The following is a 12,408-nucleotide window of genomic DNA, read 5'->3' on the forward strand; positions in this document are numbered from 1 at the left end:
CTTGTCTAGTCCTCTGAACTACGGATTTCTCTTGGGTTGTTTCCCATACATTTTATGTTTTTCTGTGTGAGTGCGTGTGTGCGTGTTTGCATCTGTGTGGGCAGGCACACATACACAGAAAGTGCATGTGAAGGCTAGAGGTCAGCCTTGGGTGTGTTTCTCAGTTGCTCGTCACCTTATTCAGTGCGGAAGGTCTCTGTATTTGGCTTAGTCTTATCAGCCATCTTGCTCTGGGGGTTTTCTGTCTTGGCCTCTTCTGTGGGGGGACTTTGGACAGGCTGCCATGCCTACCTGGAATTTATATGAGTTGCCGAGTGTTTATGTGGGTCTGGGAGAGCTGGTCCTCAGCTTGTGTGGCAGACACTCTACTCTTGAGGTTATTTCCTCCACCCCATGTGTTACTCTTTGGAGGGAGACTTAAAACTTGTAGATATTGGAATTATTTATGAGAATAAGAGGAGTCTGATGGACTTCTAATTGGGCCCCTTTAGGCCTTTCAAGCATAGTAGATTTTATGGTCTGAGGAAGGTTTTCAGTTGGCGTTTATTGGCAACTCACTTCTTGTAGGGAGAAAAAAGCATCTTAAGGATTTAAACAAGCCAGGTAGTGGTGGTGCACACCTTCAGTCGCAGCTCTCAGGAGGCAGAGGCAGGCTGATCTCTGTGCGTCTGAGGCCAGTCTGGTCTGTAGAGTGACTTCCAGGATAGCCAGGACTACAGAAAGAAACCCTATGTGTGTGTAGGGGTGGGGCGGGGGAGAATAAGAAGAAAGAAAGAAAGAAAGAAAGAAAGAAAGAAAGAAAGAAAGAAAGCCTTTAAACAAAGCAGACTGTCCTGCTCATCCTGCAGAGGCAGTGGGATGTCAGCTGCTGTTGGCTAATCTGGGCTTTTTTTGGCTACTTCTAGCCTTTTGACGGTAGAGTAGGTGGGTGGGTGGGTCTGTGTTGAGTCTTTGGTGACAGGGTAGACCGGTGGTTCTGTGAATCGGATAGCTCAGTTGGCAAAGGCTGAAAATGAAAATTGTATTTTTTCTGAAGGAAAGACCGCTATCTTCAGATCATTTGTACATTAATCAGATCTTCTAAACCAATGTTCTCTTCCTTCTGTCAGTACCGTTGGCTTAGCAGTTAGTGCCTGACACAGAGATGTTGGTCTTATTTGTCCACCAAGGCCAAGCAAAGGCATGTGTGAGATCTAGGTTCAACCTGGGGACATGAGCAGTTACCAGGAGCATCTTGCTGAGGCCTGGTGGGCGGGTGTGTGGGGGTGGGTGTGTACCTCCTGCTGTGCCCATGGTGACAACACCCTTCTCCTCCTCCAGAAGAGGGAAGGCAGCAAATGCTATGGGAGGCTTCACTCAGAGACACACACAAGCCAGCCAGAGTGGGAGGGGAAACTGGCAAACCTCCTTTGTCCTGTAAGAGACAGTTCTGGTGTTTGTCACTGTCCCACAAACCCACTAAATAGGAAAGCAGTGATGTTGTTTCAGTCCTGGGGGATCCACAGAAGCATCATCTCATCTGTGAGTCTGTTTTCCAGGAGACCCGTATTTAAATCCTCCCAGGTGTCTCAATGATATAGTCTTACATAACAAGCTACTTTGGAGCAGTAGGTCCTTCTGCCCTGCTGTTGTGAATGTTATTCTTTTCAATAACACAAGCAACAAAAACTCATTTATTGAGCAGTTAGGACATGGAGGTTTGACAGGGGAATGACTTTCTCAAGGTTCCACAGCCACCAACTTCCCAGCCGGGGTTTGAACCTGCGTCTGCCTGACTTTGAAGTATGTGTCATCAGTGGGTCTGCAACAAACTCAGGACTGCAGAATGTGCGTTGCAGGGACCCTGGGGGAAGGACACTGAGCGCACGGTCTCTGCAAGTGAATCTCAGCTGTGGGGTGGATCTCCGATAAATCGTTCGGGCCCTTTGACGCTTAGTGCTTAGGGTCATTGCCTGAGCCCTTCATTTTTCTGTTGAAGGCTTCTTGGAACTCTCTCCTGCTTTTCTTCATCCATGCAGGTCAGAAACAAGCACACGTGTCTTGAAAGAGAGCTGATGCGTGATGCGTGGCTGTTTTAGGTGGCTGAAGGTAGAGCTCCTATGAGTTCCTGAAATGCTCAGGCCCACGGGTCACTGTCTAAAATAAGCCGTATCGGCCTGACTTGAAGTTACTTTTGGACCCCATGTAACGGTTTTCTGCAAACGTGATGGCAAATGAGGCCCAAGGAGGAACATTCTCAGCGTATGTGGAACGGAGAATGATCCTAAGAGACTGAATTAAAGGGACTCTGCCGTGGCAGATATTCTAAGCCTCGCACAACCAGCTTGTGAACACAACTTGCCTTCTAAAAAATGTTTTAGTCGTTCCTGCAGAAATCATTCCGTTGGAAACAAATTCTTACATCCAGGTGAACCGACATGGCTACTGCCAATTTGCAAAATGCCGGATGCAGATCAGCAGGTGACAGGCAGACATAGGTCCTGCAGATCTCGCTCCTCCTGTTGTGCTGCAGAGAGCTTCGGAGTGGCGTGGCTCTGAGAGGAGCAGGCCTGCTGATGGAGGGAGACTGAGGAGTCCACTTTAAGGAAATGGAGTTGTCGCCCTGGAAGGTCAAAGACCCATATTCGGTGATGACTTTCGATTTAGCCACGTCACCGTGAACAGATATTTTGTCCTCCAAATGGCAGCTTTCTCAGCCTGTTATGCTTTCGCTCGACTGTCCCACAGATGGGTGATGCAGTGTGGTACTGCAGTGAGACAGTTGGCGTGTCTGAGTTGGCGTGTTTGAGAGGTCCCAGGTAAACAGAGAAGCACTGCACATGGTAACTGACGTGTTTATTTCAGTTCTCATTTCCATCTGCCATCCTGTTTTTAAACCCGTTGAATTCTTTGCCACGAGTTCATATGTTTAGCCGGACACTTCAGGCATGCTTCATCATAAGACAGTCAATTGTTAAAAGGCAAAACACTACGATGTATGGATCAAAGTATGAATGGAATGACTTTTTATGTTTCTGAGGAAGAATTTGATTCCCTTGGGCAATACAATTTGCAAAGCATAGACAAACATACTGAGGGCATACTTGCGTTCATTAGGCTATGTCATAAGATACATCAGTTAAGTAGTAGACACAGATTAAACACTTGTCTAAGGTTGAAATGATAGAGATGGGGCGGATTACACTGTGACCAGATGGGAGTTTATTGTTTGTTTGGTTGTTTTTGGAGATGGGATCTCACTGTGTAGCTCTGGGTAACTTGCTGTGTAGACCCCAGGCTGGCCTTGAACTCACAAAGATCCACTTGCTTCTACCTCTGGAGTGCTGGGATCAAAGATGTGCAGCACCCTGCCTGACCCCAGAGTTGTCTCTATAACCAGCAGAGGTGGCTTGCTATACAAGCATATGGACCTGGAGCTTGAGTCCCAACACCCATGTTAAAACCAAAACCGGAAATGGTGGTATTCCCTTGTGATCCTCCTTTTGGGATTGTAGGGGTTGGCAGCTGGGTTCCTGCGGCTTGCTAACCCCATGGTCTAGCCCACTTGGGTGAGCCACAGATTCAGTGAGGAAACTTTGTCTCAAAAATAAGATAAGGACTGATAGAGGATGACACCCAGTATTGACCTCTGACCTGTACGTGTGTGTACACTCGTATGTATCTCCACATCCATGAAAGAGAGAAATAAATCACAGGTGGCTTTGCAGAGGTGTTACAATAGGAACCTGGGAGAGATGGTAGAGTGGCTTTCGACTTGATCTTTCTTTTTAAGACAGGAACTTGCTTTGTAGGCCAGGCTGGCCTCTAACTTGAATTCTCAAAGAGATCTGCCTGCCTCTGCCTCCCAAGTGTTGGGATTCGTAAGCCCAAACTTGTGGTCCACTTACCTCCATCTCCCAAGCTCGTGTCAGAGCTGAGCACCTGCATGTCCAGCCTCGGCGGCTTTGTTTCTGGAAGATGTGTTGAGTCTGCTCTTTGAGCTTTGCCTTGCTTCTTGTAGGGGCAGCTTCCGGTTGGGTTCTCCTGTGGCTGCTGGCTTCCCAGGATTCTCTTGTCTTTTCTTAGGTGCCTTCAGCAGTGCGGAAGGGACTGGGCTGTTCTCTGCTGCCTTTGATGACTCAGGCTCTGGAGGCCATGTTTCTCACGCAGATCTTCTGGACCCTCCTATCTCTTGGGCAGGCTCTGTCTCCTTTTTCTACTCTGTCACCTTTCCTTACTACTTTGTATTGGGGGTTAGTGTGGATGTTTTTCAACTAAAGACCGCTTTTGGTTCCTAGAAAGTATGTATTGAGTAACTTTTTTTTAAAGTTGGACTTCTTAAGAATAAACAGGGCATCCAGCTTTGCATTAAAAAAAAAAAAAAATCCATTGACTCGTGTGGAGGTAGGCCCCCTGAATACCTGGCTGTAAAATCAAGCAAGCCGCAGCCTGACTCAGCACCTACTAAGTGCAAAATCTATTTGAGAGAAAGATGGAGGGGGCCCCGGCAGAGCAAGCAAGCAAGGGAGCACTTTGCCTCTGGGGGGCAGCCTCCTGGAATCTCAGAGTAGCACTGCTGTGAACACCACCATGCATGCTTTAATCACCGCTGGCCCGTCTCCTGCCTGCAGAGATTTGTGGCCCAATCATAGATTCCTGTCCTGTTGTGAAACAGGAATAACATTTGTGACACTGGAACAAACTCAGGATGAATGGCTGCTTCTGCTGACCAGCAGCTCAATTTCACTTCTGCATTTAATTGCCTGCAAAAGCTGTTTATTGCCTTGTGCACTCCTCCACGGCAACATTATCTCTTAAATAAACATGTTGTACCTGGTTGACAAGGGAGAGGTGCATATCAAGTGAGCAGAAATAAATATGGGAGGACTCAGAGCCGGGCCTGAGATCTCCTTCCGGCCTGCAGCTGGCGCCCTTTTGTTGGCGGTTTCCAAGCTTGTGCCACCAGACATCTGGGTTCTCACCACAGTCAGGGTGTGGTCAGGTGGCAGCCTTAGGGGATGCATTCCACCGGTGGTTACTTTGGTCTCAGTCTGAGGTATCCCGTGATAGTGATTGCCACAGCTAGGCACCTCACTGGAGTTCATTCACGGATTAAACAAACATGCACCGGGGCTGCCAAATGAAATTAACAGAGAAGCACAATAGGGTGACTGCAGCTAACAACAGTTCATATATTTTAAAATAGCCAGAAGAGAAGTGTTGGGGAGATACACCAGTGACCCTGATTTGATCATTTCATGTCTTGTCTGTCTGTGGAAAAAAGATGAGGAGATGTTGGGAATCCCCTGTACAGTCCTTGGTTTGAACCGAGATACAGGCAGGGTAGAAGACAGATTCTGGCATACGAGACGTGGCACAGAAAAAGGCATCCTTTGTGGGTGTTCTGGGATGCTGCTCCAGCCCTCTCGGCCTGCTGAGGGCTTGAGGACCAGGCCTGGCATTTTAAAATCTTCCTGTGACGGCATGTCTGTCTATAGATGTTCTCCACCCTTCAACCTGAGGAGGCTCTTGGCTTCACACTAACTCCTCTCTTCTAGTGTGGCATAGCTTGGGACAACCTGTTGAAAGTATGGTGAAAGAAGTGGCTTGTCAAGCATAAAGGCTGTGTGGAGGTGGCCGGGCCTCTCTCCTTTCACTACTGTGCAGTGTCCCACAAGAAGTGTTATTAAAGTCAGAGCTTAGATCAGTGCTGCTTTGCAGGGAAAGTTGCAATTAACAGTCCTTAAAATAACTTTATATGCGTGTTACCTGTTTTATTGTGTTATAACTTCTAATATGTACTTTAACATATGTTAATATATAGTAATATTAACATAAACATTTTAATTGTGTGTGTGTGTGTGAGAGAGAGAGAGAGAGAGAGAGAGACTGACTGTCATTCTGTGGCTCCGGCTGTCCTGGAACTCTTTACATAAATCAGGCTGCCTTCAAACTCACAGAGATATGCCTGTCTTTGCCTCCTGAATGCTGGGATTAAAGGTGTGTACCACTAAGCCTGGCTTGGGTTTATGTTATTAAAGACAGAGTGTTTCTATATAGCCCAAGCTGGCCTTGAACTTGAGCTGTCTATCTTCTTGTCTTAGCCTTCTAAGTGCCAGGATTATAGGCATGTACAACTATACCTGGCTCTCAGATTCTCCTGTATTTAAAAACTGATAATAACAGGGAGAAGACATAATGTAAGCAGTAGGAGCACACATTTCAAACCACAAGCAGGAGGCAGAGAGCTAAGAAGGGCCTTGGTTCTTTGGAACCTTAAATCCTGTCCACCCCCCTGACTTTCTCCATAGAGGCCATACCTCCTATTCCTTCTCAAACAGCCACCAACTGGGGACATAGTATCTAAATGTCCAAGACTTATGGTGGACATCTCCTCTCTACCTAGCTACTGTCTGTTGGTAGGAAGGCACTGGCTTTTTTTTTTATTTTTTTTATTTTTGGTCAGAGAGAAACCAGCAGCATTCTCATGAAGTCACAGGGGAATTTATAAGAATATTTGCAATTTTAAATATATATATATAAATTTATATCTATATAGACAATTTTAGAAAGACAATTTCTTTCCTGAGGCAAACAGGCATAGTGTCTGTTTGGGAATACTAGCGTTAACTACCATAATTTGGTTTCTTGAAGATGAAGTACAGAAGCATATCTCTGTTGATGCCTGAAGGATTTATTTTAATTCCTATGCTGTTGCTATCATGTGTGTTTATTTTATATCATTAAGTCATTAGCTTTAATAATCTTATAGCTGCTTGTTTTTTTAAGCTTTCTAGTATAAAGTCATTTTGTGGAAACATGAAATACTTTAAATACCTCCTTTTTAAGTGCATATCCATGTTAGATTGGAGGGTGGATAAAGATGTTAATTGTTCTGTGGTTAAGGGAGAAAGGGGGCAGGCTTTATATGCAAGCTTAGAGGGGCAGGGCTAGAGGGAGGAATACCCATTTTTACAGCGCGCTCTAGCTGAACATGAGTGGATCCCAGGAGAAAATTGAACTGGCCTCTGGGAGACCGAGGGCAGTGGAGAGCTGGCAACCCTGACTCGACAAGGGATGGAATAAGGCCTTGGCCACCCCAAGGAATTGATTGTCAGCCTGGCCGGAGCAATCCCAGGAGCACCCCAGGACAGCTACTATGTGACAGATCCGCTGGAGCCTTCGGGAGAGGCCTGTAGATGCTGGACTGCCCTGCAGATTTGTCACCAGTCCTAGACAGTTCCTTTTGATCTTCACTGGGTTGGCACGGCTTGTCATGGCTGGAGCACTTGAGTAACCGGCGGTTGCACTGGAGGCTGGAGGAGGTCTGTCAGCGCGGTTGCCAGGTGGTTCCGTTGCTTGAGCTGTGTGACACAGCAGCATCGTGTTGTCTTTGGGAATTGTGTGCTCCCTGGGCCACAGGAGTTGAAAGCTTTCAGATTTGATTTCCTTGGGCTAGTGGCCCAATTCTCGTCTATTTACATTTGCCTTTTTGGCCCCCCCCCTTGCTTGTAGATATGAGTCTGATATAAAATTAGATGCTTCTCAGAACATTTAAGTACTTGGTGAGTCTCACATTCCTTGAGATCCACATTTCTATCATGTGTTAAGTGTTCCTCATTGTTTGAATAAAGACTGAAATCACAGTAATGCATAGTAGAGACAGGTTGGTCCTGTTTTGCTTTGTTTTAATGCAATATTAGAAAAATAAAAGAGAACACATTCCAAGACCTCTTTAATGTCTTAGACATGGATAAGAAACTTGTCACTCTCAAGGGCCCGGCTGTACCGGCGTCATTTCAGATATTGAGGTCAGAGCTCGGTTTCCTGGGAAGAGAGATGTGCTGCGCTGTAGAAAGACAGGTCTGGACAGATGGGGGAGCAGGGCGTTTTATCACCCCTGTTGTTGAGGATTGTCAGCACCCGGTGACAGTGGGAAGCAGACAGGCACGTAGTTAGTCTCCTCGCTTTCAAACTCTCTACAAAGAAAACACTGCTTCCCACCTGCGTGGAGGACCCTTCTCCATGCCCTCCCCCCCATGTCCCCACGGGCTTCTCTGAGGGCCACCCTTGGTGTGCAGCTCCCTAAGATGGTTCAGAGGAAAGTGAGAAGCAGAGGAAATGGTGTTCTTTATAGCTTTCCCCATCACATTTCTTAGCACAAATACTCTTTTTTCACCATTTCTGAGAGAAGAAGACAGACAGCTCAGTTGTGTCTTGTGTTTATATAAAACTAGAAAACGAGAAGCCCTGGAACTTCAGTGAGTGAGTTTGTGTGTGTGAACAGTGTAGAATTTTTAATGTTGTGTTGTTATTTGAGCTCTTGAAAAATTGAAATATAGAGACATCATACAATAAACTTTTTCACGTATCCAGCAAAATATTTATATACTTAAATGGTTTTAAAAGTCTGCTAGAAAGGCATATTTTGTCCGAGCCAGTACAGGGTCCTTGAGTGTGGTCCACCATGAGTAGATACCAGTTTGTGCCTCATACTCTGTTTCAGTCCTCAACCTAGCCTTCTTAGGTCTTGTTAGCCCTGCTTCAGTGAGGAAACTGAGGCTCAGGGAGAAAAACACCGCTGGTTAGTGGCTAGCCGGAATATGAAGAGGCTTTGCCTACTGTGGAGGGCTTTTCCTTCCCAGAATGCCTTTGTCACCTTTGTAGGGCACAGCACGTTTGTCAGTCTGTATCAAGCCTGAACATTAAGATTGTAGTGACACTAACCATGCTGCCTCTCCGGTCTTGTTAGCGAGGGGGGGACCTGGAAGGGCACTTTAGGGAAACCCGTCTTCATTTATTCTTGAGTTATTTGATGTGGCCTGTTGCCGTGATGGTCTCGGAAGGGGATGGGTTTCTTCTTGCCACTCATGAGTTGGGGGTGCCCACTAGGAGTCACCAGGCTGCATTTTAAGCAGTTTGGGCAAAGTGTGAGCACACGCCTTCGCATCCCCTTGGAGCGTGGCTCTGGACAGCCTCCCCTTGCCCTACAGGCAGGCAGTCATGTTCAGTTCTCATAGGATAGCCTTCATACTGCTGATTTATGCTGAAAGTATCCTAATGTTTCTGACAGCTCATGTGTGACATGAATATAATCCATATTTCTTTAAGCAGCTAATCCTGGTGGCTTATTTCCCGATACTGCTGATAGGGCTATATCTCTTGGTATCTGCCATGGAGATTCTGATGGCAACATACTGTTTCTGGGTCACTAGCTTTGTCTAAAACAGTAGGTTGGAACAGAGTAGCAAAGGTTAATTAAGTTTGTCCATCATGGTGGGAACACGTATGGATGACTCCGATGGCGTCCTGCTGTAAAATCAAAGCTCCCGAACCTGCGGTTGCTGGCATCTTTTCTTCTCAGTTTAAAACTATCCCGAATCGAAGTTTCTTAACTTGCTGCAGAGGTGAAGCGATGAGAAGAGCTGGGTGGGTGAAAGGCAGTGGCAGCAAGTGGCTCTTTAAATAAGCAGGTATCACCATTGAGATTACGAAGCTGTCAGCGGAAGAAATCACGGTTTGCTTCCAGCCCTGCCTTCTCCGCTTGGTTCTCAGAAGAACCAAGCTGTTTGCTTGCTGGCATCGTCTCCGCGTTTTGATGAGCATGAAACCCTGAGGACCCATTGAAGAGACAGGACTAGTGTCTTGCACCTTTCAGTAAATGCTCACTTCCTTGCTCTGAAGTTTCCTTACCCCTGTAATCAATAACTGGTACTGTCTCAGGGCGCTAACATGGAGAACATTTCCCTGCCCTCTGCCACAGCCTGGAGAGATGCTGTACGAGGACGTCCAGCATTCTGTGTTAGCAGAGTGGGAAGTGTGTGCCTGGATAACTATGGGCCAGGTTTTTAAAGATACGACTTTGTCCTGTCCTTTCTTCCAGCTGTTTCACTGGTGCTTTTTCCTTTTTTTTTTTTTTTTTAAATGTAATAGTTGTTGGCATTTATGCCTGGCTATGCGAATTTGGTTGAAGAGTTAGGGTTGGAATTTTATCTTTCTACTCATCCCTGTGTGTGTGGTTTGTGCCCAGGTTTGGTGGTTGCACATGAACAAGTATGTGGACCAGAGGAAGCCGTCAGGTGTCCTGTTCAGTCACACTGTGCTTTGTTCACTTTGGGCAAGGTCTCTCACTTACCTGGCTTGTGTCCAGCACCGTCCCATTAGTCCTTCTGTCTCGCTCTCCCTGTTCCCCCGCCAGCACTGGGGTGACAGGTGGTTCCAGGAACCACTCCTGGCCGATCGTTTCTATAGGTTCTGGAGACTTAAACGCAGCTCCTAATGTTTGCACAGCATGTGCCTCTGCCTACCGAGTCCTTGCCATAGCCCCAGCGTAGGAATTTCAGATTGTGAATTCGAAACCTTGAGCATGTACTGTCTGAGTCTTTGTAGAATTTGCCAAGGTGATAAAGACCCTAAGCTAGTCCCAGCTAGAGATGATTCGGACAACCAGCCCTGGATTGGCGAACTCCAGGTTTAAGTGAGAGACCTAACCTCAATATATAAAGCGCAGGGTTTCTGCAATGTGCCGAAATTGAGGTATGGAGTATGTGGTGCACTGGAAGAAGAGACAGACAAACAGACCCTGGGGCAGAGTCTGCCTCCCAGCAGCCTATCCTCCAGATAGGTGCCACCTCCTAACATTCCTAACATTTCTCAAGTTAGTATTCTCAGATGGGGACCCGGCCTTGGGCGTATGCTTCTTCTGGGGACGTTTTATATTCGAACTATAACAAAGGTGTTCTTTAATTTGTCTTAAGCAGATGAAGACCTCAGAGAGCCGTCACTCGGTGAGCTCCCAGTACAGGATGCACTCTTACTATGGGCCTCCCTCCTACCTGGGCCAGAGCATGTCCCAGATCTTTACCTTCGAGGAAGGGCCCTCCTACTCAGAAGCCAAAGCGAGCGGTAAGTTCTGGGGTGAGTGTCTCCCCAGCAGAGGAGTAGCAGCTCTCTGTGGGCTTTGCTCAGAGAAGCTTTGGGGGATTTTTTTTTTTAAATCAATTCTCTGAGGAGTGTGGTTGATAAACTTGGTGTAGCATCTTTAAAGGAAACTTAGATGTCTTCCCCAAATGGCAATCAAATACCTATAGCTTCTTAGCTAGGAGTGGAGCTTTGTGTGTCCACCCCCCCCCCACCTTCTTCCATGCTGCGATTTTGCTGACTTGAGCTTGCACAGTCTTGTGCATGCTGTCAAAATTGCTGTGTGGAATTGCCCTGTTATATCTGGAAAGCACTGTTTCCCTCAAGTCAGCCTCCGTCTCTAGCTCTTAAACTCCTCCACATAGACCCCTGAGCCTTGAGGAGAAAGGATATGACATAAATATCCTATATAGGTTAGAGAACTCTAAGATCCCTTATTCTTTCCACGGTAACCAGTTGTGGGTCTCTGCAGTAATTACTCTCTACTCAAGAAAGCTTTGTCTGATGAGGGTTGGGAGATGCATTGATTTACAGCAGAGCAGTAAGTCATTAGGAGTAGTAGGTTGCATTGTAGGGACCATGATCTATCTAGCTATAGGTCCTTGGCCTTGTTGACAGTGTCAAGTATGGGTCCTATTTTGTGGTATGGGCCTTAAACCCAGGCAGAAAGTGGTTGGTTACTCCCACGATACTTGTGCCACTATTGCATAATTAGGACTATCTTACTAGGCAGGCCATTCATTAATGTAGCTCCCAGGGTCTGTAGCCAGATGAGACTGATGAGTCCTGTTCTCCTCAGGTAGCATACATAGTACCTGGGGATGGGGAGGAGTGTATTCTGTGGAGAAAACAGACAAACAGACTGTAAAGAATTCAACTATGAATTGGTTTTACTTTCATTCTTTTTTATAGACTCATTTTTTTTTCTTTCAAAGTATCTTTCTGCTTGTTTAGTTTTGAGGTTGTATTTTAATTACAACACTTCTCTCTTCCAAATTTTCCCTCCAAACCTTCCCATATACCCTACCCTTCCTTCCTCTTCAAAATCATGGCTTCTTTTTCATCAGTTGTTATTTGTACAGAGAAAAAGGAAGGGTCCTGTGGAAGAGAGAGGGAGATAGGAAAAATAACATCATGGATAGCAGCATGAAAAAGCTTCAGGAAGTCATACTATAAACTAAAAAGAATACTACATGTAATTCAGTGTAGACACATACATATATAGCTTCAATCAATTTTTCTCATCTGGGCTGATGGCCCTCCCTCCAAGAGCCAAAGACCACCTAACAAAAACCTCAGTACCAGACATGAAATTTTGGGTTGTTTTATTCTTAATTCAATTTTCCTACTTTCTGAATACTTACAGTAACAGACTTCTGTTCCTAAAACTGTTTTATTTTTTAATTAAGAAAAATTCATGTGTGTGGGTGTTTGTCTGCATGTATGTATGTGCTCGACATGTGTGCCTGATGCCTGAAGAAGCGAGAAGAGGGCATTGCGTTCCTTGGA

At 46.0% G+C, this 12,408-nt stretch overlaps 1 protein-coding gene across 1 annotated transcript in view; it reads left to right on the forward strand.

Annotated features, from left to right (window-relative positions):
- Positions 1-12,408, forward strand: part of Dmrt1 (doublesex and mab-3 related transcription factor 1) — a 99,321-nt gene that overhangs the window by 42,687 nt on the left and 44,226 nt on the right. Inside the window, exon 4 of the mRNA XM_021627701.2 lies at positions 10,740-10,884. Coding sequence (XP_021483376.1) covers positions 10,740-10,884 — 145 coding nt within the window. The remainder of the gene's footprint in view (positions 1-10,739; positions 10,885-12,408) is intronic.

Source organism: Meriones unguiculatus, chromosome 1 (assembly GCF_030254825.1).
Source record: "Meriones unguiculatus strain TT.TT164.6M chromosome 1, Bangor_MerUng_6.1, whole genome shotgun sequence".
Classification (NCBI taxonomy): Eukaryota; Metazoa; Chordata; class Mammalia; order Rodentia; family Muridae; genus Meriones; species Meriones unguiculatus.